General features: G+C 39.9%; 1 protein-coding gene across 1 annotated transcript in view; it reads right to left on the bottom strand.

Annotated features, from left to right (window-relative positions):
• Positions 1 to 27,343, bottom strand: part of LRIG1 (leucine rich repeats and immunoglobulin like domains 1) — a 150,485-nt gene that overhangs the window by 85,977 nt on the left and 37,165 nt on the right. Inside the window, exon 2 of the mRNA XM_063291544.1 lies at positions 8,217 to 8,288. Within this exon, the coding sequence (XP_063147614.1) occupies positions 8,217 to 8,288 (72 nt within the window). The remainder of the gene's footprint in view (positions 1 to 8,216; positions 8,289 to 27,343) is intronic.

The following is a 27,343-nucleotide window of genomic DNA, read 5'->3' on the forward strand; positions in this document are numbered from 1 at the left end:
GAAGCTGCAAAGTCCCCCCCACTCCAAATCTCAGGTTGCTTTCCTGTTGCTCACTATTGGCCATGATTATTCACCTAGCAGCCCAAGTTGCATGCAGAAATGTGTCAGCACTTCCTGTAATTCTGTGACTTTCCAGCCAAGCCATTGCCAAGAACACTTGTAACAGAAACCCAGCTGCACATTCCATGCCTACTTTAGTTATTGCTAACACGTATTTATGGAACAGCAACAAGTGCCAGCTCTCTCCAAGGCTGGGCAAACTACAGATCACGAGACACATGCAGCTCCTGGAGAGTTCCAAGTACAGCTCCTGATCCAAATTCTTGTACACAATTTCTTTTTCGGTATATATATTTTAATGGCTGACTTGGGGACAAGGAGTTGCTCTATTAGCATCTCCTTGTTATACTTAATTACCGGACAAGGCTACATCCACAGCCAAGATCAGGTATAGCAATGATCATAACCACAGAAGCTCCTGAAAGAGAGTTGCACCACTAGCTATAACACAGATGCATCATGATCCATCCAGAGCCACAGAGGGCCAGCTTGGTTTAGTAGTTAAGGCATCATGCTGGAAACCAGGAAACCATGAGTTCTAGTGCCACCTTACGCATGAAGCCAGCTGGGTGACCTTGGGCCAGTCATTCTCTCTCTGCTGTGCAGAAGGATATAGTCTCCTGCTTTAGACAGCACCATGTGGTAGAAGGGTAATGAAAGAAGGACCTGGTACCTGAATGGGTTCTATGTTAAGTGGCAAGAGGTCTTGGTTCTCCCAAACCCCTCTCTCCTGGCTATAACATCTGATGCAGCTATGCTGTTCCCCATCAGCAATCCAGCTTGGCACTGTCCATTTTAGCAGAAGGCAGACAGAGGCAACAGCTTAAAGCATTTATTTGCACACAGGATTCAGGTTGCTGCAGGTATTAAATAGAATGCCTGTGCTCTGTACTTAGTATCCTGTTCCATCTGTCTCTCTTTCCTCCTCTCTCTCTCCTCTCCTCACAATCTATACTGACTCAGATATAGGACATTTTATGGCTGGCCACACCCCACAGCAACTATTGTGTTCTAAACGGATCCATTAGCCTCATGAATTTGGGAATCTTAGTGCATGTGGAGAGGGCCAGTCTGATGCAGTGGTTAAAGCATCAGGCTGGAAACCTGGAGACTGTCAGTTCTAGTCCCACCTTAGGCACGAACCCAGCTGGGTGGCCTTGGGCCAGTCACTCTCTCTCAGCCCTCGGAAGCAAGCAGTGGCAAACCACTTCTGAAAAACCTTGCCAAGAAAACTGCAGGGACTTGTCCAGGCAGTCACCAGGAGTCAACAGACTCGAAGGCTCACAAACACACACACGAAAAAGTGCATGTGGAAGCCACTAGTAAATCTTCAGGAACCCAGTAGGAAGAAGGAATTAAGCAAAGATAGGGATAATTTTTGCTTTGTCTTGTTAATCAAAGCATGTAAAATAGCTTAATACAGAACCAGACAAATAGCTCAGCTATCCCAGTATTACCTACTCAAACTACCTGCTCCAACAGATAGAAACTGAAAGGAACTGAATTTGTGATTTTTTTGCACAAGCATGTCCTCTACCTGTTTTTAAAGAAGAAACAGTATATATTGTGTAAAAGAAATACTTACATCAAAAGTATGCTTATTTCAGCACCATATCAAGTCTCAACATTTACCTGTTTCAATTCGGAAATATTAATGGTCTTTTAGGTACATGCTGGATATAAATGACATACAAATAAGTGTCGATACTTCAAAACTGAATCTTTTCCTAAGATACATAAAAGATGGACCATCACAGTTTCATTTTCCATTGCTGTGATTATCAGATTTGGGAGCTACACTCTTAGTAGCACAATGTCTGTATTGGGCTGCCGAACGAAAGCTATGGTAGGTCACATAATCTGCTTCCTTCAGGATTTAGAAACCTGTGGTTCCTATGTTGAATTAGTCAATCACCATTAAAACAGGTACTTGTCTGGTTGCTTGAAAACTGTCTAATTTCCAGGCCTCCTTGCCTAGCTTTAAACTTTTCCAAAGAAAAGTTAGAAAAAGGTTATCAGGGCAAAAAACTGTTAACTTCCTGCCTGACAAGGTGAGAGTTTAACAATAGAAGAGATACTTGACATATAACTGGATCTGGTTTGTTTATCCTTCGTCTTACCAAACAGCAAAGTTTAAAAGTTGCTTCTTCTTTATTTTAGATGTATGATTCACTATATTTGTAAAATGCAGAGACGGGAGAAGGCAAGTTGCAGAATAAAATTAAGGTCCAATTGTTACACTCCTTTACATCAAAATATTTTCTATATTGGTTAACATTATTTTTAAAAGGCAAGCGAGGCAAATGGCTATCATTGTTATAAATTATACCTGACAACCAACAAATTATAAACCATTGCTTGTATCAATCATTTTTCCCAGGCCAGTGTCCTTCAGATAAACCAGGACTACAAATTACAAAATGCCCAATCTTTGTGCTGGCTGGAATCTCTGGGTATAACGATCTAATGTATCTGTAAACCAGTTTGAGTGTTTATTTCCCCCATCATGGTAATTATTAAATAAATAACACTATTTAATAATAAATAAACCACAATGTAATAATAAACAACCATCAAATCTGAAGGCTGCTGTGTTGAATAAGTTCTATATAGCACATAGCACATATACTAAATTATCCAGTATAATTCATACCAAGAGCAATGAACTATCAGTATAAACAGTTTTCTACAAAAAATACATGTGAGCATTTTGGTTTCAGTGAAACCTTCCAGAAACCAAGAGGAAGATTACTGAACTGATGATGATGGTGATGATGATGATGCTCGGATGATGATATATCTTTGGAAAGCTGTGCTGTGAAGATACATGGCAAACACCCTGGTATTCTCCAGAAGTTAGGGCTCACAAATTCTGCTTGGAACTTGAAAGTGACATGGCCTTTATGGATACATACACAAAAGGATATGTATGTGGGCAACATAAATGGGGATCCTTTTTATGAAAGAGCTCCACATGAACATTGGAATATATATAGGGTTTCCAATGATGACAAATGGCTTCATTCATGATTTTTTTCCTAATGCCTGCTATGCAGACAGGAAGGACTTAAGGTACATTCAGTAACAGAAGTTCCAAGCTAGGGTGTTGAGTGGCAGGTATCATGGTATAAACTGGCAGGACCAGTTAGGACTAACTAGCAATCTGAACAGTGAATTCTTGGTTGTTAATTTATTTAGCTGTTATGTATTGGCATATTATTGGGTAAGGTGCTTTGGCATGTGGTCAGGAGCTTCTCTTAAAAAACAAGCAAAGGTAATACAGGCTGAACAACTCTCTGAAACAACTACAGCTGAAAGCTCTCTTTCGAACCCTTTGATCCTGATACTCCATGTGGTAAGAGGGGGAGGGGGAGTGCCACTCAGTATAAAATATTTACAACCTAGTTGCCAGGCTAATGTCATGTTGAAATGGATCCTGCTCAAAAATAGCACAGTTCTCTTGAGGATTCACTGAAAGGCACTTAGATCTTTCTCTTTTTTTAAGGCAAAACAGTAAAAAAAAAGTAGCTTGGGAAAGGAACTTTATGCAATTTTGCAGCGATTATGATTAAAACAAGCATACGTTTTCTGAACTATGAAATTAAACATTGTGCTCAAATGTAACATTGTACTCAAGCAGCACTATGCTGCCAGGAGGGTCTAGTTCAACAACTTCTAGACAGCCACAAATTCTCATTCCATGTGGTGTTCAAAGAGCCAAAGCAATGCCTTGACAGATAAAATAGCTAAGCTGAAAAGCTAAAAATGAATTTTTAGCTTTTCAGCTTAGAAAACAAATAGCTAGAAAGGAAAATGTCTTTAAAGTAAGCATGGTATGAAAAGTGGAGAGGGGAACATTCAGACAAGAAACAAGTTTCACCCAACACACAGTAGTCCAACTATCTATGATCCACAATGCCCAACTCACCTCACAGGGTGGCGGTTGTAGGGAAAATAGGAGGAGGAAGGAGTATTAGGTATGTTTGCTGCCTTGAGTTATTTATAAAAATAATCAACGTGGGATAGAAAATAAAATAATAAATAAATAAATAAAATAATTGCCAGGTAGAGTGGTCGGGGTTCTGTACTCATGACTTTCTTGTGGCCTTCCAGAAATTTTTATTTTATTTTAGTTATTAATCAGATGGGTTAATTTAATGTACATCCCACCCAATCATAAGTATACTCTTGGTGGCTAGAAAACAAGAACCATTTGGTTAGCCACTGCAGGAACAGCATGCTAGACCACTTAGGGACTTTGGTCTGATTCCAGATAGTTCTGCTACTTTTATATATCACATTATGAGCTGCCCTACCTCCCATGTGCCACATCACCAGTTCAGATATAAAGTATCAATTCCTCATTCAGGAGTATCCACAGAGTGTAGTCAAAAAAGTCCAGATGGCAGTGGCAATGGTGCAAGTGAAGCTCTGCCCAATGCACATAAAAACCACCGTGGCCACCATCTGGTTTTTTTTCTTCCCCTCATCATACCCTGCAGACACTCCTGTCCTCATTATACCCTACAGGAGACAGCAGTTGCTTGCACTCTTCATTGTGAAGCTGCAACAGCAAAGCCACTTCACAAGAAATAGAAGGTTTCATTGGTATGTGAAAGTAATGGTACAGTAGTTAAGCGTATGCAGTTGCAATAGGAGGTATCCAGTTCATCTCAGCCAATTAATGAACTGTCCAAATGGATTTCAGTAAGGAACCATTTCCTCATCTTCTGTACGTACCATCCTAAAATTGGATGGATACAGCCTCTATTGAAATTACGTATGTGTAAGAAGCACTATATATCATTGCATAAAATACATCATATAAATGACAAAATATGTGCTAACCAAGCTCGGCAGATGATCTCATTTGTTACATATAGCCCATGTTATACCCCCTCAATAATTGCAGGAGGACAATTTCTTACCAGTATTAAAAAATCTACAATGAACCTGGCCCAGAAACAACTGAAGACCAATTATTGTTAATGGTTTTCCTACTAACAGATTAAGGTGCTATTGTATCTAATCATTTTGGCCAGGTGCAGAGGTTGAATTCAACTGCCCCCTTTTTGAATGTTAATTTTTGCACCTGGGGGGAGGAACCTGCCCGGACTTGTTTCAGTTCCTCTTTTCTTTTTGTGCAGGCATGTAGTAAGCCAGGCTGCTCTCATTGAGAGCCAAGTCCTTTAAATATGTTTTTGCTTTCGTTTTGCTTTCTGTAAATAAAATTATTTTTATAGAAATGCCTGGTGTGTGTGACTTTTCTGATCTCTCCTGGGCTAAAGGCTTTCCCAGCAATCTGCCAACAATTATGTCCTTTAGATTTCACTTGTTTATAAACAAGATTCATAACGAGACATTTTCTTTCATCAAACTTAATCAATCCCTGGGACTGAACTGAAGTTGTTTTCTTCCCATGTCAAAGAAGGGAGAAATGGTACCAGGAATGGAGTAGATCGATGGGAATGAATTTAGTATAAAGTGCATGTACATCAGGAGAGAGCAACATGGTACCCACTGAGGACAGATCATTGCTGCACGCGAAATTAACACCTGTAGTGCTCCTGCCATATAATAAAAAATACATTTTTTTCAAAAGTGCCAAAGCATCATGAAATCCCAGGTCTTAGCAAATTCATGACATTTGGGAAGGAGATCAATGAAATCTCACAAAACGTTTTGACCATTATTTCCTTCTTTTCATACCAACAACAGGACAGAGGTTGATAAGTTCTGATTAAAAAGGTAAGGGCTTTGAGCTAATTGTTTATTTGCACGCTTTCTCAACAGGTTCATGGATTTTATTTGATTGCTTTTTAAAGAAAAAAGTAGTCAAACGTTTTATCAATGAAGTTTTCTCATTTCTTTTTTACTGTTAATTGTATAGTACAGTGTTTCTCAACCTTGGCAACTTTAAGATGTGTGGACTTCAACTCCCAGAATTCCCCAGTCAGGCTAGCTGGGGAATTCTGGGAGTTGAAGTCCACACATCTTAAAGTTGTCAAGGTCGAGAAACACTGTACTATACAATTAACACTGGTATAGTAACATACAGTATAATACATTATTCTGTACTATATTATACTGTATAGTATTATAGTGTATATGCCTGCTCAGTAAGACACATCTTTTCAGAACAAAACATCTAAACTGTTTTGGAGACTTACTTTAAAATAAAACATGTTTGAGGATTAATATTAGGGTAAAATAATTTATCTGTATTTGATCCTGTTATAACTGTCAATGGCTAAGCAAATAATACAGTAGACCCTTTTTCCTATACAGCACCTAAAAATACTGTAACAGAGCCTCACTGATGCTGTATCTCAAAATGAACAAGTATTTTGAAGCAGCTTTTTTAGAATTTACATTCACACTAAAAACTATACTACCTTGAGGATAGTGGCAAGTGCATGGAATAATTTGGAATGTGGACAGAGTTTATTTATTTTTATAGCCTACTGCTTACTTTAAAGATACTGTATCTGTGATTTGGTTGTGTTTCTGTTTTTTTGTTTTGTTTTAATTGGATATTAGCATGAGCTCAGAGATTTAATAAGGCCCATGTTTCTAAACCTTCCTCCTGTCCATTCTTCCTTTCTCAGCCTTCTGTCATCAATGCTGTGATATGTGCCAAGCACACATTCCTCTTGCAAGACAGTTGAAATAAACAGGATTCGGACAGTTTCTGAAAGAACCAAAGTGCAATCATGAAAGAAGTTTAAATACAGATTAGGTTCTTGTTGTTCTATGTAGAAATGGTGCTTTCTACTCATATTGTACTAGGAAAATGTCCAACCTTTTGACAGGCTTATAATGGGACACCTTTTGCATTCCAAAAACTTCAAATTCAACTGTGGGTACATACAGAACATCTTTACCACATTGCCTGGTAAACTGATGCTTTGTGATTTGGCATACTCACTAAGGTAGCCATTTAATTTATTCCTATGTGTTCTTCTAATTCAACACCGCTTTTCTAATTGAGTAATCCAGGTTCAGGACATTTTGTGAATGGGTGTGAACCCCAATGGCAGTTCTTATGAGAGCATCAATGACTGTTCCCAAAATGCGACCGTGCTCTCAAAGGAGGTGGGGAAACCACCAGCAGAAGAGAATGAGAAAAATTAATCCTTGGCAGACCAGCTCTTTCCTAAATCAAATTAAGTATTAAGAGAAATATACTAACTTCTCTTCAAATTAAACTATTTTTAAAAACACAGGGACACAAATCTTTTAAAAATCATAATTATCACAACTGTTCTGTCGACATTATTAAATTCAAAAGCTCCATGGGGCCCTTCCCCCACTTCCACCTAACCATGGCACAATTATGTTGTGGCAACATCTTTCTTCTGCCACATCCCCTGTACTTGTAATAAAGAGTCCCCCTTTGGGGGGAGATGGGCGGTGACAGAAATTTGAAATACAAATAAACTAATATCTTCTCCTTTATTTTGACATTATCCATGGATCACCTCAAAGTGTGTAAAGTCTGTTAGTCACCCATTACATCTTAGAGAGACGACTGGTGACTGCAGGGACTTCAAATGGGGGCAACAGAGGGGGAGATGTGGAACTGGGAAAGTAATGGGGCAGCCAATTTCGTGCCAGAATAGTTTTCTGCTGACTCAAGGATGGAAACTAGCATCGGAAAAGGGTCTTTGTCTCTTGAGAGAGGGAACAGAGGCTGGGAGGGGGAAAAGGTAATTATTCTGTAGTACTCAACACTACACCTTTTCTTCTTGAAAGAGCCAGAAAAGATTAGCATTAGATGTCACAGTAGAGTCTACTTCTTGTTGGAGGAAAGTAGATCCATGCAGCTTGGTGTGATTACCTATCCTTGGGATTATGAAATACAGAAGCAGAGAGAGCAAGAGAGGAACAGACAACACCAATGATTTCCAATAAACACATTGCAGTTTAATTGAGACACGGTGTTCTACTAATTGACTGTTAATTTTTAAAAAAGCACACAGGTACTCTATGAAAGAAAAACAATAGCTCGGATTTAATCTGCTGATGCAAGCTAGAAGAACAATGGAGTCACGTCCTAGGAAACTGTATACATTTCCCTATTGCTATCCTAGCCAGAATGGAAGTGAAGACAGAGAGAGGCCAAGATGAAAGTCCTTTAGAGAGAAAATACTTACACGTCCCGTAGGTTTGGCAGCTTTGTGAAGGCAGAAGGATCAATCTCGGTCAGTCTGTTGTGGCTCAGGTTTCTGTTTTAAAAAGAGACAGTAGTATCAGCAAAAGATGGTTTCTACATTCAGCAAAAACTGGCAATCCTAATTATTCTGGAGTTGCACTGGATGATGATAAAAATAAGAGCACAGGCGAAAGGAAAGGAAAAACATGTTTACCAGATTGATTCCCCCAAAAGATGCTCCAGCTGTGAACTTTATCAAGTGTCTCATAGAATGAAGGAATACTGAGTGCTTATGAAGCATTAACAACATGACAGCCTAAAGTGTTTCCTAAATTAGTTCAAAAGGTTAATAGAGGCTCAGAATTCTGTTTCTAGAAGTGACAACTAACCTATTTTCTGGGCAATTCACAAAACAGAATAAAAACAACAGCATTTCCCTGCCGACCTCCAGCAATTGGCATTCAGTCTCCTTCTGTAGATTAAGGTTCCATTTGGTAATCATGGCTTCCAATAACAGAAACATGAAGAAGACCTTCTACAAGGATGTTAGTTTGGTGGTTGGTCCAAATGAAACAAGACATCCCCTTCAGTACCTTTCTTTCTCCCTCCCTCCCTCCCTCCCTCCCTCCCTCCCTCCCTCCCTCCATGATATTCTCAGTAAGCCCCATGGTCATCTGTTCCAAGCAGTCTAACTCAGTTATCCCAGCATACACATTTGATCATAGATGCACTATTTTCAACTATAGCCTCACAACACCTTAATGTAATCTAGACTATCAGAATAGTATAATAATGGCCATATTATTTTTAAACCCTCTTCCTAGTAGCGCTGCAGCAGGGAATGTTCTTATGTCACTTATCTCAAGTGCTTTATCCTGAGATATCTACCACAATCCGAGATTACTTGCCTACCCGTAACAGCCACTGCTGGTTCAAGTACATCAATGCAAGCCAACTTTTTTGCCCTATGTGCCTTAGTTTATGCTTACTTCTACTGATCTTCTTCACTGCTATCTTCTCAAAAGAGGTCTAAAAAGATTGCTTGATTAGGGAAAATATCCTGCTACAGAAACCATGGTAATTCTCCTATGTGTTTAGCAATTCTGGATGAAATCCACTGTTCATGAGTTGATTTCCATTTGGACAACAGTACTCTTTCCTCCTTTCACCATTTTCAGGACCTTCTAGAGTAGATATTATAGGTGTGGGAGTGGTTGCAAAGGTGAGAGAATTCTTCCTCTGCCTCACCAGCAAAAAAATGCTAGATGAAGTTGCTTCCAACAGTGGATACATACCATCATATTTCACCTTCCAAATGCTTCCCACCATTTATGTAAAACAAACCTGGAGTTTCTATGCCCTATAAACTCTTCATTAAAATTGGCATTTGACTGGCTAGTATTTTCCAATCCTGCTTTTACCCAGATGAATTTCAGCAATGTTGTGTATTTTTGTTGGATTTGGATTTAAGATCTTTTAACAGATATAATACAAATGAATATCATCTTTGATTCTGTGACTTTTCTATTATGTCAATGAATTCTCTCTCGTCACATGTTTGACAATATCTTCCTCCATGTATAAATATCTGACATTTTCTGCAATTAAGGCCAATCAAAAGGATGACTCTTCCATCAGAGTATAAAGATACACAGACAGCTTTAAATTAGTGCCCTGATTAACCTTTATAATAGCAAGACCATCTCACTGGAATGCTGAAACTTTGCAAAAGCTTTAAAACAAAAATTATTAGATAAAACCCTGTTTAGGCATTCAGCTAAGCGTATGGTGGGTATGAGTGGAAGAATGCATGCCCAACCTTTTCTCTCCCAGACCCCCTTCAGCTGGATTTAAGGGAAACTTGAATATCAGTAGATACGGTCCGAGACTGTGCTTCACAATATCCCAGATGATATAAAAATGAGCCCTCATTAAATATATGGAAGAGGAGGAATTATCAACCCACTCTGAAATCGTCATATATTCAGCTAAATGCTGAACAAGGCTAGACATGTACTTCAACTATAATTTTTTTTACTGTGAACTGCCCAGGGTCCCCCGTGTTGGGGAGATGGGCGGTGATAAAGGTATGATTGACTGATTGTTTGATTGATAGATAGATAGATAGATAAATAAATAAATAGATAAATATATATATAATTTTAAAGAAGCAGGGGTAGACACAAGTACAAGATGCATGTTAGACCCTTGAAAGACCCCATCCCCTGCTTATAAAATTAGAAGCACAAGCTGTTGCTTATTTGAAAGTTGGCCCCCATGATCAGCCAATGTTGTATAGTGGTTGAGGTGCAGACTTGCACTGGGGAGACCCAAGTTCTATCCATCCTTGGTCCCAGTCACTCTCTCTCAGTACAACTAGCCTCACAGGTTATAGTGGGGAAAATTAGCAGGAGAAAATAATACATGGGCTAAATAAGCTCTTGAATAAAAGGTAGAATATAAATCTAACAAATGAATTAATAATAAAATCATTTCTAAGTAATGTAACTAGGACTGTTGTCCAATACCACAATTCTATATTGAGATATTGAATCAATGGGGCTTTATTCTTAGTAAATCTAGGTCCATAAGTGCAGCCTAAGCTATTGTTTTATTGTCATAGCAAGCAAAATGTCAGTCCCACTAGGTAGGACCAACCAAGAAATCAACTCCACAGGAAGGCTAAAACTATTTTTATTGAGATTGGCCTTTTTTTATTATTGGCTGTAGTAACAGAATCTTGTAAGTCCAATTGTGCTGTATGTCTTCCCCTTCTTATGCTCATTAGGGAGATTTCTGTTGGAGCTGTTTGTACATATTTTCTGCTTGTTTTGGACTCAATGTATGTTTTTCCCCTCATTGCTTTGGTAATGGATCTCGCCTATTTCTGTCAAGGTCATCTTCTACATCTTCTACTCTACACAAAATTAATATCTTAGGTTATTTTCCCCCTTCAGCTACCTTGGTCAGCTGTAAAAGAAGTGGTGATCAAAATCCCCCAAATAATGGTTTTGAATCCCACCGAAGAGATTTACTACACTCTTTACTCCGTTATGTTTACTTCCAACTTTTATCACTTCTGCAAAAGTCTTACTTTTCCTTTTCAGTCTTCTGTAGGGCCAAGAAAACAACAAGAACAAGGTTATGGGATAAGCAGCTAAGGTATCTGTCTTCTGAATCTTATCATGAAATTGTTAAAAATAGATTTGCTGGATCAGGTCAAACGCTCATCCAGCCTAGTATTCTGTTTCCCCATGTTGTCTCCTGGCAGGCCCTGAAAACATTGGGATCTTCTCATTCCCTTTCTCTGGCAAACTAGATTCAGAGACTTGGTGCCTCTAAAACCAGACGACATATATTTTGCCCCTAGGATGAAGAACAATTGATACCTTTATCATCCATGATATTATCAACAGGCTGATATTTTAGAATAAAGTGAAGATTATCAGGATTTTATATTTTCACTGAATCAGAAGAAGTTACTTAGACTGTTCAATTCAATCCTCTGCTTAATGCAACAATATCAAGTAAAGCACGATATACACTTACTGTCTTTATTATTAGGACCTTGTTAACTATTACAATCTCAACTTTATTCATTTTTATTTGCTGGATTTCTACTTCACCTTTTCTTCAGGAGCTCAAGGTGGTATACACAGCCCACCCTCCTCCATTTTTTCCCCACAATAATTATCCTGTAAGGTAAGTTGGACTGAGAGAGAATTAATTGGCCCAAGCACCCTTGTAAGTCCTGCATCTGAGAGTGGGTTTGAACATGGGTCTTCTTGGTTGAGGAAGGAAACAAGCACCTCTTATTTACACTCTCAAATCCCTTACTACTTGCCTTTAAAAAAAAAAAAAAGAACACACATCACATTAAACAACTTCTAAGTAGCCGTTTCTTTCTCACTGTGCAAATATATTACTTTGGTGATAACACTGCTGGCAGATGATTCTGAAAGTGTGCCAGTGCTTTTAAAGGACAAATAAGGCTAGAAAATGGAAGAAAGAACCACCTGTCAAATTTTCCCCATGCTGTTTTCAAAAGCCCAGTTTTTCTGTCTGGGATAGAAATCAACATGGATTCAAAGAGGTTTATACAGAATAAAAAACCAGCAAATTGCAGCTTAAAAATTCCAAGGCACTTCTAACCCTGAAACAGTATCTCCCAATCAAGAAGAGATTAAACAAAAACACAATTTGTCCAGAGAATCCCTTGCTCAAAAAAAAGGCAAACCAGAAAGACAGGTCTGAGCTGGTCTGCATCATAAAGAGAAAAAGAGCAAGTAACATAGATTTTATTTTCCAAAAAGGAATGTACACTGACTGCAAAATTAGATGCATTTGTGTAAGAACAGCAGATGTGTGCTAAACCTTACAATTTCATGTTGTCATTAAAATTTTCATCAGGTTCTTTAGTGCCTTTAGAAAACAAATAAGGAATATACATTATGTGCCTGTTCAGTTTAAAAGGGAGAGGCATATGGTTTAACGATTGATTTCTTTCTGTTTGTGATGTAGATTGATAGTGCAATTCGTATAGGGTCTAAGAATACATTTGACAGCACCAAGAACAGGAACGCTTAGTCTGACCCTGTTGCCGGAATTTCAAATATTGAAATTCTGAATTAGGCCAGAATTATGTTGTGCTCGTACATAGAAGGTCTCAAGTTGAATCTTTGGGTTAGAAATTGCTCTGCAAAAGACTTTGAGAACAACTGCCAATCAGTATTGAAAACAGTGAGACAGAACGGCTTATTGGTATAAAGTATTGATGTGTTTTGATTCAAAATATTCGGAATTCAAAACAGCCTGTTCCTACTGCAAAACTCTTGTCTCCAGGCCTGGGGCTCACAGTGTGTGAAAGATACGCAACAGTCCTGGCTGTATTAGCGTTATTGATTGTGATGCCTTCCTCAGCTGCTATGTATTTTAATGTTTGCGTTTATGGTGTAATTGTTTTTACTTGATATTGTTCACCGCCCAGAGTCACTTGTCGAGATGGGCGGCTATGCAAATCGATTAAATAAATAATAAAACCGTTGCTCCCTGCAAAGCATATGTTGTTTCAAGCACAGGAGGAGGTGTTGAAATCATTTCAGAAGCATATGCTCAATGCAGCCCATTTTGTCCTTAGAGCAGGCTGTTTCAAATTCAGTACAATTTGAATTGAAAGGTTTTGCACATGCCTCCTAGAATACAGTTTATGTTTGAAATCTGTATCATATGTACAGAGATACCTATATGCAATCTATACAAACCCACATACTGTATAGAGAACAGATATAGTCAATCTGATTTAGTCCTGTTGTATGAGAGGCAGAGAGAGCCAGTGTGGTGTAGTGGTTATGGCACCAGGCTAGAAACTGGGAGAGTGTGAATTCTAATCCCGCCTCAGGCACAAAGCCAGCTGGGTGACCTTGGGCCGGTCCCTCTCTCTCAGCCCTAGGAAGGAGGCAATGGCAAACCACTTCTGAAAAACCCTGCCAAGGAAACTGCAGGGACTTCTCCAAGCCGTCTCCAAGAACTGGACACGACTGAACAGATTTTAAAAAAAGAGAGAAATAGAGGCATCAATCAATCTACAGCATTCTCCACTTTTTACTCTATATTTTGAAGGTTTCCCATTAGCTTACCTGTCCCTGCATTTTCAGCACACAACCTGTGGCTCCCTCTGCTCACAAGGCAGGTGAGGGACAGCTAAAGGGAAGAGGAGCAGTCCATATCCGTAGGAGCAGTCCGGGAATATCCGTGGGCGCCAAATGCCTCTTTCATTAAACACTTTGTCAGCCTTTGTCCTAACCCAGCTTTTCACCATTTCCCACACAAAAGGAACCAGGGGCCTTGAGCAATCAAAGTTTCGTGAGAGGAATCTCTCTAGCTCATCTGCTGAAAGATAGCTGCCTTGCCAAGACATTTTTGCAGATGCTTTAATAGCGGGGACTATGGTGCACACATGGCTGGACTTCAATGGGGACCCGAAAGCCTCTGAACTGCTGCTGAAGGAACAACACAGAGCAAAAAATCAACAAGGACCCCTTCTTAGACAAACAAAACCAGCAGCTTTTTGACCGCCTGCCACTGCATTTCAACCCATTACATCAGTTCGCAGATGGAAAGAGGGCTTTTGTGATCCTCCTTTCCCCTCTGCCTCGCAGAAGAGATTCTGGAGCAGGAAGCTGCATGATCCTGGATTGATTTCCACACAGGCATTTTCAGAAACAAACACATCTTTATCAAAAACAGAGGGCAGAGTGGGATGTCTGCAGACCATTTCTTGCAGGCTTCGACACAGATCTAGAATCCTGCCAACCAGGAACACTGGGCCTAAAAAGATTACACGTTCAAACTTAATTCTGTATGAAATTTATACTTTGACGTCACTGGATGAAAAGAGAAAGGCCACATCAGATTAGATATTTAATATATTTCGGCCTTACCCCTGAGGAAATAAAGTCTTCAAACAGAAAAAAACAGCAAGACTGGTCAATATCCATCCTTTTTCCTCTCAGAATTTGTGGCTTACAGCATTTCTGCAAGCAAGCCCAGTGATTCTTAAATGCTAATCTCATAATAAAGGAGTAGGAAATTAGTCTGCCAAGCTAATTAATATATTTTAATTTGGTAGCTGAAACATGTATAGCATATGAAAATGTTAAATAATTTTGTGCTTGTAACATGGCCGTCCTAAATTGTAATTAGCATTGATAGAATATTTCTTCTTTCTCTACTGCATTCTCAATATTCTACCTCATTTTAAATAATAGAATGTTAATGAATTTTAAACATGTTATACAAACATCAGTGCATGGAAGCAACACAATGTACTAGGATTTATAACAACATAATAAAAAGGAAGAAAAAAAATGTATAGCGTACTCCTTCTCCATCTGCAGCTCAAAACGCCTGGGGCTTTTTAGTTTCAGCAAGAGCCCATGGGAGGATCCCAATATGCATTTATAGCCATGAGCAATATAGAGAAAATGAACAGATGATATTTTCTTCCTCTCTCAGCTAGAACTTGGGGTCACCCTATTTTACTATCTGACAGGAGAGAAAGGACAAACAGAAGTACTCTGCAGAGCATGACAGCTGGTTTAGATGGCTCTGAAAGGAGATTAGATAAATTCATAGAACTCCATCACCACCTTACTCATCATGACACCTAAATGCCATTTCTCTGTACAGAAGAGTATATTGCTGTGTACCAGCTGCTGATGTGGCCACAGTGAGGAAGAGCACTTGCTTCCTTGTCCACTGTTGGAAGTAGATGAACTTGGCAAGAAGCTTATATTGCTAGACCAGCTCCTGCAGTTTGGGTGCTGAATGATCAATTCTAAGGTTCAGGTAATTTGTTCAACTTGATGGTTTCCAGCTCAGCATGTACACATACTGTACAGATTAGGTTTCAGGTTCAGCAACTCCAGGCAGTGGCAAGCAGAGTCTGTGTGCAGTTGTGTATACATCACAGCAACGTTTCAAACAAATGTGATCCGCCTGCAAATGTGTCCAAAGCAGTGAGTGAAGGTATCACTGGGTCGCAGTCCAAGGGTCTAGACCAGTGTTATCTCAACCTTGGCAACTTTAAGATGTGTGGACTTCAACTCCCAGAATTCCCCAGCCAGCCAGCTGGCTGGGGAATTCTGGGAGTTGAAGTCCACATGTCTTAAACTTGCCAAGATTGAGAAACACTGGTCTAGGCGTTCATGGGTAGGTTGTCAGCAAGACCAGGTTCACAGTGAGTGAGTTTCAGGAGACAAGAGGATCAAGTCTTCAGGCACATGGAGACCAGATTAGAACAGCCGTTCCCAACAGATTCTTGCTGGGTAGTAGTGACTCTTATGTAGAGCTTCTGCCAGGTGGGAGCCAATCAAAGTTGGGAACACCCTTGCCAGGTGAGAAGGATCACAGAGTGCCTTTGCTCTGCTCAGCACAGAGCACAGCCTGATGGAGATGGCATATGGAATGGCCTTGAAGGACAGGAAGAAGAGCTGCTAGTAAGGCAATGGTCAGATAAGAGGGGCTTGAGCCCAGTCCAAGAAAATAACTTGAGAAAACATCTCAGACAATCCCCAACCTAGCTCACATGAAAATGAAGATGAAGAGGGAGGGGGAAGAGCATTCAGACTTGCAAGATTTTGTTACTATAGCGGTTACAATAAAAGTAATCCTGACTTTTATGGTGTTGGCTTCTTAGTCTGGCCTACATTGTTGGGCCGACACCCAGGGAGTGGGTAATACCTGGGATCAGATTCTTTGCCATCTGCTTCAGGCACAGCTGCTCTGGGTGACTGTGGGTGGAATCAGCCTCAGGTGGAATCAGCCTGACTGACTGCTACTTCCCAAGGCAGACACTCACCCAATGCATCCAGAGCAGGCTCTGCAGCATCAGGGTCCTCCATGTCCAAGCTGGCCATGACAGTCCTCTAACATCCCATTCATTTCCTCTCTCCTTTGTTGGAGAAACAAGACATTATTGAAGTGGAATCTCTTTAGTTAAGCGATGGAATTTGTTATCTCAAGTTATGGTGGGACCAACCATCTCAGATGGCTTTTCAAGGATTAGACAAACTAAAGCCATGACCCTGTCCAGCTAGGGTTATGACCATCAGGAAAGGCCCTTTTGTCAAAGTTCCCATTGTCAGAGGCCCATCTTTACCGCAGGCAGAAGAAGGCCTTCAATGGCTTCCAGGCTGTGGAATGTGCTCCCTTGGGAGCTGTGTTTGGACCCCATTTTCTTTGCCTTTAAAAATTCTGTAAAGACACTTCTCTTTCACCAGGCTTCTAACTGTTAAGTTTTAGGACCTATTTTATTGCTACCTTTCAGCTACATTTTTGAACTTTTTTACATCCTGTTTTTGTTTTCTAAATATTGCTAACAGCCTTAAATACTCACTAGAGAAGAAAGGCTGGGTATAAATCAAGTCAATCAGCAGATTAATTATTTGTGGCTATCAGTCATAAGAATAACTATACCCCATCCAGAAACAAAAGAAGCATTTCTCTCTGGACTGGATACCAGTTGCTAGGGAAAAGAAGAGTGACACTATTGCCCCTGATATTCATTTCCACAGTGAAAAACAGGCCTTGGTCTGATCCAAGAGGATTCTTAACATATTGCAGCCTCAAGTGATCCCATTTTTCCAAGATGGATACCAAACTGGCCTGTTCTTTGGTTCATTACAAAAAACAGATGAGACAGCTACAAAAGATCTAGAAGCAGCCCTGAAAAGGTACTTTTGGTTATCCATATTTTTTCTGGGGGGAGAGGGGCAGAGGTCCTGATAAATATTCAGACTACAAAGAGATACTTGATTTGGGTATGTTACAAGCCATCCTTCAAAAGCAATGGAAATCATACAGGGTGGCAGAACTCAACCAACTGCTTTTGTATTTGTCTTTAAATGGACTCTCGATAATTGGAGGCACAAACAATAAATGTAATCTCCATTCCCCAGGGTGTCCCAAACCCTAGGTTATTCATTTTCTCCCACAATTAATTAATTAATTAATTAATTAATTCAATTTATATTGCTGCCCATCTCAAACTAGTGACTCTGGGTGGCTAACAAGAATAAAAAACAGTCATAATATAAAACAATAACGAACAATAACAAAAATTAAAAATAAATATAAATATAAATACAGCCGAGCAATCTAAAAGCCATGGTGTTAACATAACCATGAAATGGGGCCCCAGGCCTGGGCACAAAGCCAGGTCTTCAAGGCCTTCCAGAAAGCCAACAGAGTCGGGCCATCCTAATATCAGGAGGGAGGATGTTCCAGAGGGCAGGCGCCACAGCAGAAAAGTCATGCTTCCTGGTCCCTGCCAGCCGACATTCCTTGGCTGACGGGACCTGGAGCATGCCCATCCTGCTGGACCGGATTGGATGAGTAGAACTAACTGGGAAAAGACAGTCCCTAAGGTATTCAATGTACTGGCCTACTAACTTGGGCTGATGCTAAAGTGGAGCAAAAATGTTAATAGTGTAATGGAAGGTAAAGGACCTAAAGCTTAAATATTGCATTTCTTGCTGGCTGCAGTATGCTCTAGGTACAAAGTCAACATATATGATTGTTTTCAAATCACTAAGTAGTCTGGCCCTGCGTAGCCTAGAAGAGCTGTGTTGAAGCCAGTGGGACTCCTTGTTGATAAACTTGAACAGATGTACCCTTACCGTAAACTCCATTACCATGGGGCATAAGAAAGATCTAAGGTGACAGATAATCAAGAAAAGGAAAAGGGGATACAAGTAGTCCTCGCTTAATTACCATTCATTCAACGACTATTCAAAGTTATGACAGTGCTGAATAAGTGGTACTTACGCCCAGTCCTCAACATTATGACCACTGGAGCACCCCTGCAGTCACCTCATCAAAATTCAGACATTTGGCAGCCTGCCCACATTTACGACTGCAGGTGCACTTCAACAACTCTCACTCACCTATCTCCCCCCATCTCTGCCTTTTTGGCCCCATGGCCCCAGCTGACCTTCGCCATCTTCTTCCTGCTGCTGACAAAGCACACGCAGGAGGCGCAGTGTGCAGGGCGGTGAGGGTGGCTGCAGCTTCACACTGCAGCAGCTGGGGCTCTGCACCATGCTGCCAGGCTTGGGGCAGCTGGGGCTTTCCAGGGCACTGCTGGGCTTGGGGCAGCTGGGGCCTCATGCCAGGCCGCAGTAGTCACTTGTGTGTCCTCCCGCCCCCAGCAGCAGCTGCCTCAGCCCTGGACCTCCTCACAACGTCCTCCCTGCTTCCCCATTAACTTGTTGGAAGCTGGCAGGAAGTCGCGAGGAGGTCCTCACTTAATGACCCACGATTCTCGCTTAACGATAGCAATGGGGACTGCCAGGATTGCCACTACTAAGCGATGCAATCACGTGACACCATACTTTATGACCGCATTGCTTAGCAACTGAAATTCCAGTCCCAATTATTGTTGTTAGCTGAAGACTACCTGTAATCATGCCACCAGAAAAATTATTTCTAGTTTTGCTAGCAATGTAATAGCCCCGAACACGGGCTATTATTAACTGCAGATTACAAAAAATATTTCACCACAATGACAGACTTTTGCTTCAGAATACAGAGCAGAGTCAAAATGCTACCTGTTACAGAACACTGACATACATTACCTACATTTTAACTGCGACAAATAAAATGCAAAAGAGATACTTCAATTAAGCTGTACTGCTTAAAGTAAACAATTTATTTACTCAGTTATGACATTTAAATTTTGGGGTATTATCAATGAAGTTGATAAAGGAATGCAGTTTCAAAAATGGTTGTTACATGACCGTTCACTTTGCTGTCATCATTCTAGAACCTATCTTGCCATCATGAGTATATAAATAAAAGGATTTTGTTGTGGAATGGAAGAAAGGATTTGCAATCCTCTTGTGCGATGAAACTATCATGCCCTATATTTTGAACAAAGCATCTACATGGAGCTATAAAGTGTTGGGTTAAGAATCAAAATGCAAACGTTCAGGATTAAATTAGATTGTGACCCACTTTAATATCTGTTATAATAGGAAATGGTATAAAATATACTAAATAGAGAAATAAATGATAAAACTCAGTCAAGAATTTTAATGTATTGTTCTTGAAGAAGCTCATATAGTCATTATGCATAATTCAATTTATGCGTAATAATTAATAATTCTTACTCTTTTTGGGAATACTATACCCTTCGAACCTTAACGTACTTATCTCTGAGATGCTGTGACACGTCTATCAATCTTCGAGAAGGAAAAAGAAACTCCCACTGAAGCTGAAGAAGTAAACCAGGAGTTAATAAAAAATGCCCACTAGTGCTAATATATGCAAAATATTCTACCAAATCAGAATCTACCATTTCAAGATAAGAAATGCAAGCTTATATTTTAACTGGCAAGTGAAAACTACAGAAAATGTAATTGCAAACATAACTACTTTAACAAAGAGATTTATTTATTCATGGTTGCATTCACATGTATGATGAGTATCAAAGTCAATTAGTGATGAAATGAAACGCATGAATATCATGAGTAACTTGATTTATGTTGCACCCAGAAGTGTCTTTCCTTAAATCCAAATAAAAGATGGAGGCTATGTCAACTAAACCAAAAGAAAATAATGTAGTATGTAACTCTAAGCATGCTCACATCATTTAGATTTTGCAGTCACCCATTTCCTCCACAGCCTCATGAACTGATATATTTGTTTTTAATAATTGGAATACATTTTGCTCAGAAATAAAATCCCACTGATTTCAGTAGGTCTGTCTCCCAAGTATGCATAACTAAGCATTCAACTGTAGTCGCTGAAAGCTATTATGAACTGGTTACGTTCTTAAAACATAATGTGTGTTTGTGCAGGTGGTGATGGGGGGGGTTGATGTTAACTTATGTTTATCCATCCCCAAAAAGAAACCCTGGTTTCTAAAACATACGGGATAGATCTGCACAAGCCCCTAAGCCAAAAACAAGCATTCTACGTTTGAGCTTCACTTATGTGCAAACCACTGTTAAATTCCACTGATTTTAATGGCAAAAAAATCTTACAAAATAGACTCAAAGGTATTTTTAAATCCATACTGAAATCAGTAGCAGTACTGTCTTTGACTTGAAACACCCATCAAGCAGGACTGTTTAATGAAAAAAAGTAAACCATTCACTGGAAATACACGGAGCTCCCACAATCAGAATTATTTTAAATCACCAGTGAGTTTTAAATGCTGAAGAGCAAAATGTTGATCAAGAAACAAACAAACAAGGTAGGTGTGAACTCCTTGTGGGTTATTTGCTTTGAGCTGATCTTTTAAAGGCAGGCAGTTGAGCCAGTTAAGAGTTCTCCTTTAATCCTATATGAACACCGTGTGAAAAAAATGCTGGTTGAAATTACTTTGCATCTTTGGCACTGATCAGCTACTTTTGGACACAGAATACCTTAGTTCGTGCAGTCAAAGACACTAAGATAAATTCCTGATGTTTATGTTCTGCGGACCCAATTACTGTGGGCCGATGGAGCAGATATCTAGAAGTCATCAATTATGGGAAGAACATTTGGTAAGGAATCAGCTGAAGAACTAAACAAGGTGGACAAGTGTCAGGAGACGTCATAAAATGCACTGTTTTTATTTTTGAAAAGTTCTTTGTTAAGCTTACACCAGTGAAAATGCCTGGATTGCCACAATATTACATAGGAGGTGGAGACAGGGAAGAGGGAAGCTGAAACATTTCAGAATTAACAGCACAGATGTTCCAATCTAACTATTCCCAAACCTCAGTGGGACGTCATCTTTGAGAAAGAGAGAGCAAAATGAAGCCATTTGCTTTGTAAACAAACTTCTGGGCAACATGCAGTTTAATTGTTACCAACATTTCTCGTGTAATTTCTCATTTTGGCAAATCAAGAGTAAAGACACTGTCTTCCGTTAGAGCTGGGGAACAGCGAGGGTTCGCTTTGGTCCCAGCCAAAGGCTTTTCCAGTCACTGAACACGGACGGGTCCTGCCTGCTTCTGTGAAAACGAAACCGCAAAACAAATCAAATCAACAGTGCTATTTTGGAGAATAGGCACAGTAGTTCCTAAAAATATTTACTCGTCTTCCTGAACAGATTTCTCCCTCTGTTTGTGTTTAGCAACCAAGGACTCATTTGCAAAATGTTTTCCTAAAGCAAGAACGTGGAAGGCTCTGCATAATGATCTGTATATAGGTTAAAAGTAGTGATGCTCCTCTCAGAGCAGCATCCTCAAAAGAAGCACACCCCACTTACAGCTCTTTTCTCAGCATTCCTGGCAATCAGTTTCACGTTCACAGGTTCTCCTCTAGATCTCCCCATCTTTGGTGGCAAAGTCAAAAGCTATGACAAAGAAGATTCTTTCTTGACTGTGGAACCCCTTTCCACTGAAAACCTGCCTAGGAACTACAGAGCCAGTTCTCCAAAATGTTGGTGGATGAATTAGGAGTTGGATATAATTTTGGACAGATCTTAATTTGTTTTAAAATTGGGTTTGGTTAGGGTTGTGCTCTATTAGCAGAGCTCTGACTTGATGGGCTTTTTTGTAAACTTTTGGTCAGCCTGCTAGAATGTCACGCTGAGAAAGGAAAGCGGTATAAAATATTTTAGAGGAATTGTGCTTCAGGGCCCTGACTTGGTGCCAAGGCAAGCAGTCTCCCATTTGTAGTTCCCCTCTTTGTTGTGGCACATGGAGCTAAAGTTTGAAGGTCTGTCTAGACAGCGTCTGTGCAGCAGCAGTGTAGTCTAGTGCTACATATGGGATAGAAAGGGAACAAATACCGTAAGATCTGGTGCAGGAATTACAGAATGCAAAATCTTGCCAAATTGTCTGTCTGTCTGTCTGTCTGTCTCCTACCTACCTACCTATGTTTGTTGTACTTTGCCAAAGTTCTCAATGCGTAGCCACAAGTAAAGCAGTAATTAAATAAAATCCAGGGTTCGCTGAAAGAAAACAATTCACAGAAGTAGGTATGATAGTAGAACAAACTGCAACTACAGCCATGCTAGGATTCCCACCCACCCCTTCTGGTGTCTTCAAGTTAGTCTTGACTCCTGACGACTGCGTGGACAAGCCCCTGCAGTTTTCTTGGCAAGATTTTGGAAGTGGCTTGCCATTGCCTGCTTCCTAGGGCTGAGAGAAAGTGACTGGCCCAAGGTCACCCAGCTGGCTTTGTGCCTAAGGCAGGACCAGAACTCCTGGTCTCCTGGTCTCCAGCCTGATGTCTGTAACCGCCACACCAATCTCTCTAGGATTAAGAGTCTGTTAAAAGTGAGAGATCCAGAAAGTGTGAAAAATAAAAAGGATGCCTGGTGCAGAAACAAACCAACAGGTTTCAGGATCTAGAGAGTGTTTTGCCTAAGTATTACTACTGAAAAGGCCCTCAGAAGCCACCACTCTTCTCCTTGCCAAAAGCTGTAATTGCAGTCACAAGAGAAGCATCTCATGGGATGTGAGGAGAGATTGTCTCAAGACTAAACAGGTGGTTATGAATGTAAAATAAATGAAGATTACAAACAACATCTAAATTATAAAACCAACATTGTAAACCATACCTGTATCAGTAAAAGCAACTATTTTTGCATGATCAACAATTATTTTTGCTCATGGTCACTCACACCTTTGTCACTTCCCAGCTGAACTACTGAAGTGTATGGAGCTGCTCATGAAAACCACCCAGAAATTACAACTGGTCCAGAATGCAACAGCACATGCAGAGTTGTGCACCCCTAGATTTGCCCATGTTGCACCTCTGTTGCGCGAGCTGCACTGGCTCCCAGTTTTCCTCTGAGTGCCATTCAAGGTGCTGGTTATCACTTTTAAAGCCCTACATGGCATGGGGCCAGGTTATCTGCAGGACCGCCTCTCCCTGAGGGTATCTGCCCATCCCACCAGATTGGATAGACTGGGTAACAGCCAGGTCCCTTCCCTTAAATGTTGCCATCTTGCAGGTCCTAGGAAGCTTGCCTTTACTGTGGCAGATCCTGTCCTTCCCCTTGAGATCTGGCAGGCCCCTACCGTTTCAATCTTCTGGAAAGCCATGAAGAGCTGGCTTTTTCCCCAAGTGCTGGGATAGGGTGAAGTCGGAGTTGGAAGAGAGTCCTGTGGTTTGCATCCAGGGAGTTTGGGTGTGGCATCAGGTGCTTCTGCTTCTGTTTCTATTGATTTGTTTTTATTCTTTGTATGATACTGTTTTATATTATGGTTGTGCACCATCCAGAGTTCTAGTTTTATGATGGGCGGCCATACATATATGGCCGCCCATCAATAAATGTGACAGAGTTCCAGCATATGAGAGAATGCCACCCTCATCCTCACATTTTGGGGAGTATTTCTGCTTGTCAACTAAGGCAGGGAAAAGGCAGTACTGCAGAATACCATGGTAGGTCACATTTGGTCTACACAGCTCCTCCACTTGTCCCAGAACACTACAGCACCAACTGCAATATCACTAATGATGCCAGTGATCCAGAAGGTCAGCTTGGGATTTATCTTCAAGCTGCAAAATTACTGTAACCCACAAAGCAGTGACATAAACAAAGCTTTAGTTTCTAACATCTTTAAAAAATGAAACAGATGACCTTGTTTTTCTGTCCCCTCTCTTTAAAAGCATGGTTTTGCCATTATGTTTGCAGTTAAAAAATTGAAAAATAAAAAGAACCCAAACCTAAAAGTAGCTATTTTAAAAGGAGGTGTCCAATTTCTATAGCCATGTGCCTTGTCTCCTTCTAAGAAATCAATGGCTAATAGTAAGTTTAGTCCCGGTCATGGTAGGATTTTATTACTAATAAAGCATCATAATAGATTCTACAAACTAAAATGAGATCCAGTTACATGCAGAAATATACATACCTCTCTTTCTCTGTGTTTGGGTGTGTGCATGTATATGTGTAAGTGACATTCCAGCCTTCCTCAACCTGATGCCCTCCAGGTATTTTCGATCACAGTTCTAATCCACCCCAACATTTATCTGGTAGTAGATAATGTTGCTTTTTAAAATAATATGTTCACCTTAAGGGGTTTCCAGTGGTACTAGAATATCCTTTCTTCCCAGCTGTTATATTTCCAAATGTTTGTATTATGCTATGTATCATGTCTGCCTTAACCATGATATTTCCAGCTCATGGGAATCTTTGGCCCACTCACTCAATCTCTTTCATCCTCTTTCATCCTCTTTCATCATCCTCTTTCATCATCCTCTTTCACAAAGTTGTTGTAGGAATGAAATGAAAGAGACATACACCTCTCCCCTAATATGTTGATTTGGGCTTCCAGATCACTGGCAATATAAATATAATGTAATAACAACACATTAGCTGTAATACAATAGTTCTTCAATCCCACACACAACATACATCTATAGCGTTTAAAGCAGTGTTTTTCAAACTTGGCAACTTTAAGATGAGTGGACTTCAACTCCCAGTTGAATAGACTTCAACTCTGGCTGGCTGGGGAATTCTGGGAGTTGAAGTCCACTCATCTTAAAAGTTGCCAAGTTCGAAAAACACTGCTTTAAAGAGTAACGGTATTCTATATATGATACATCAATCTAGTCGTGTAAAGTTGATCTTACATACTCCACAATAATTGTTTGTTCGATCTATCACACTAATTTGGTGGAGTGCTTCTCCCCACTCTTTTAGTTTTAAAAGTAGCATTGCCTTTGTATGATCAACCTTCTTGGCCTTCTGGAATGCAATCAAAACCTGGCTTTTCCTCCAGGCATTAGAGCCAGGATGTTAGGGGGGGGACCAATATATGTGTGTCTGTTTTTGTGCAATTGTTATATAGTGCCTTGGTTTTAATTCTTTATATTGCATTGTTTTTAATTTTGGTTCTGAAGTTTCTACATTGATTTTCTACTGGTTGTTCATCAGCCAGAGTTATATATTTAATATTGGTGGCCATATCTATTTTGAAATAAAAGCAGTAAATAAATACATAAGCCAATGAGAGCACAAGATGAGATTGAGCAGCAGAACTGGGCAGCCAGGTTTGAAATATATATTTTTTCAAATGACAATTCTCCCTTGATATCACCCTTAAGCACTTCATTTCAGCCCAAACTATTTTGTATGTTTTGCATCTTTCAGAACAATCAAAACATTGCAAACATTTTGGCATAAAATAGATCAAGTTAAAACAGGATCCAGTTTGTAGGGACAGGCGTTGACTACTTGAAAATTTAAATGGAATGCAAAGAGCTTCCCAATACTTTCTATACTGAGTCATTTATTTATTTTAAAAATGTCAAGCCTGATCAACAGCAATACAGATAGCTAGATATATACCTTGAGGGATTTTAACACCTGTGTGTAGGTGTGCATGTCGTAAGCGTAAAAGAGTTCACAGATCATTTGTCATTGCAGCTGTTACTCAATATCGGATTGGGATTTATATGATTTAAAATAAAAATCAGCAGCATAATAGATTTATATTTCACAGCATACTTTTATGCACAGAATTTTATTTCGTGTGGGAAGATAATTTGGGCATTCTAAGTCTGGCTTTGTTTTAGAAACAAATCTCAGTTTGGACATGGGCAAATGGTACTGGTTTAAGTATGGTACATATTACAACAGAAAGAGAGAATGTAGTAAGTATATACCAACAATCTAGGGTAGTGTTTCTCAAACTTGGCTACTTTAAGATGGGTGGACTTCAACTCCCAGAATTCCCTAGCCAACATGCTCACATATCTTAAAGTTGCCAAGCTGGCTGGGGAATTCTGTGAATTGAAGTCCACCCATCTTAAAATGGCCAAGGTTGAGAAACACTGGTCTAGGGTATTATTGGACACTGGAGTTTAAAACATCATGAAGCACCAAATTGGAAGGCTATTCTAGGCTGAATAAAATAGCAATTTATGACCTGCCAAGATTTCTTCTTCAATTTTTGAGATTCAAAAACATGGTATATTGCTAATACCTAATTCAGTCAAATTTTCAGCCAGGCTATAGCATACTTTGATTGCCTTGATGGATGACCTAAACCAGGGTGGTATGGAAATTAAGATATCAGGCTACTATACGGCACATCCAGGATCAAGTCCCTCTTCAGCCTTGGAGGTTCACTGGGTAATTTGAGGACAACTCATACCAAACCCAGTAGAGATTTAGAGGTATACTGCAACAGTCCCAATGCTTCATGTCCAGTTCTGTTTGCCAAGTAGGCCATGGTGTCTCTTAAGGTTCCACGTTGTACGGAACACTAATACAGACATAAAACCTTTAAGAGTGATCATCTCCAGCTTTGTCACTCTTTACCATTTAGCTCCAAGAAGATTTCCATATCTTTGAACAGTGCCTGAATTTGATAAAGGCCTGGATGGTGGTGAACAAACTAAGATTAAACTGAAGCAAGATAGAGATCTTGTTGTTCAAAAGGTAACTAGAATTAGGATTTGGGTTGTACTCCTCTTAAAAAATCAAGTTCATAACTTTGGAGCGCTCCCTGATCCTAACCTTCAGATAGTGGCAGTAGCAAGAAATGTTCTTGTAAAATTATGTTTAATATGCCAGCTACAAGTGAAGTCAGTCTCATCTGCCAAGAATTAGTCAGTCTTAGTCACATCACATGTGAACTGTAATGCCCTCAACGTAGTATTATTTTTGAAGAGCACCCC

Source organism: Candoia aspera, chromosome 2 (genome assembly GCF_035149785.1).
Source record: "Candoia aspera isolate rCanAsp1 chromosome 2, rCanAsp1.hap2, whole genome shotgun sequence".
NCBI classification, from domain to species: Eukaryota; Metazoa; Chordata; class Lepidosauria; order Squamata; family Boidae; genus Candoia; species Candoia aspera.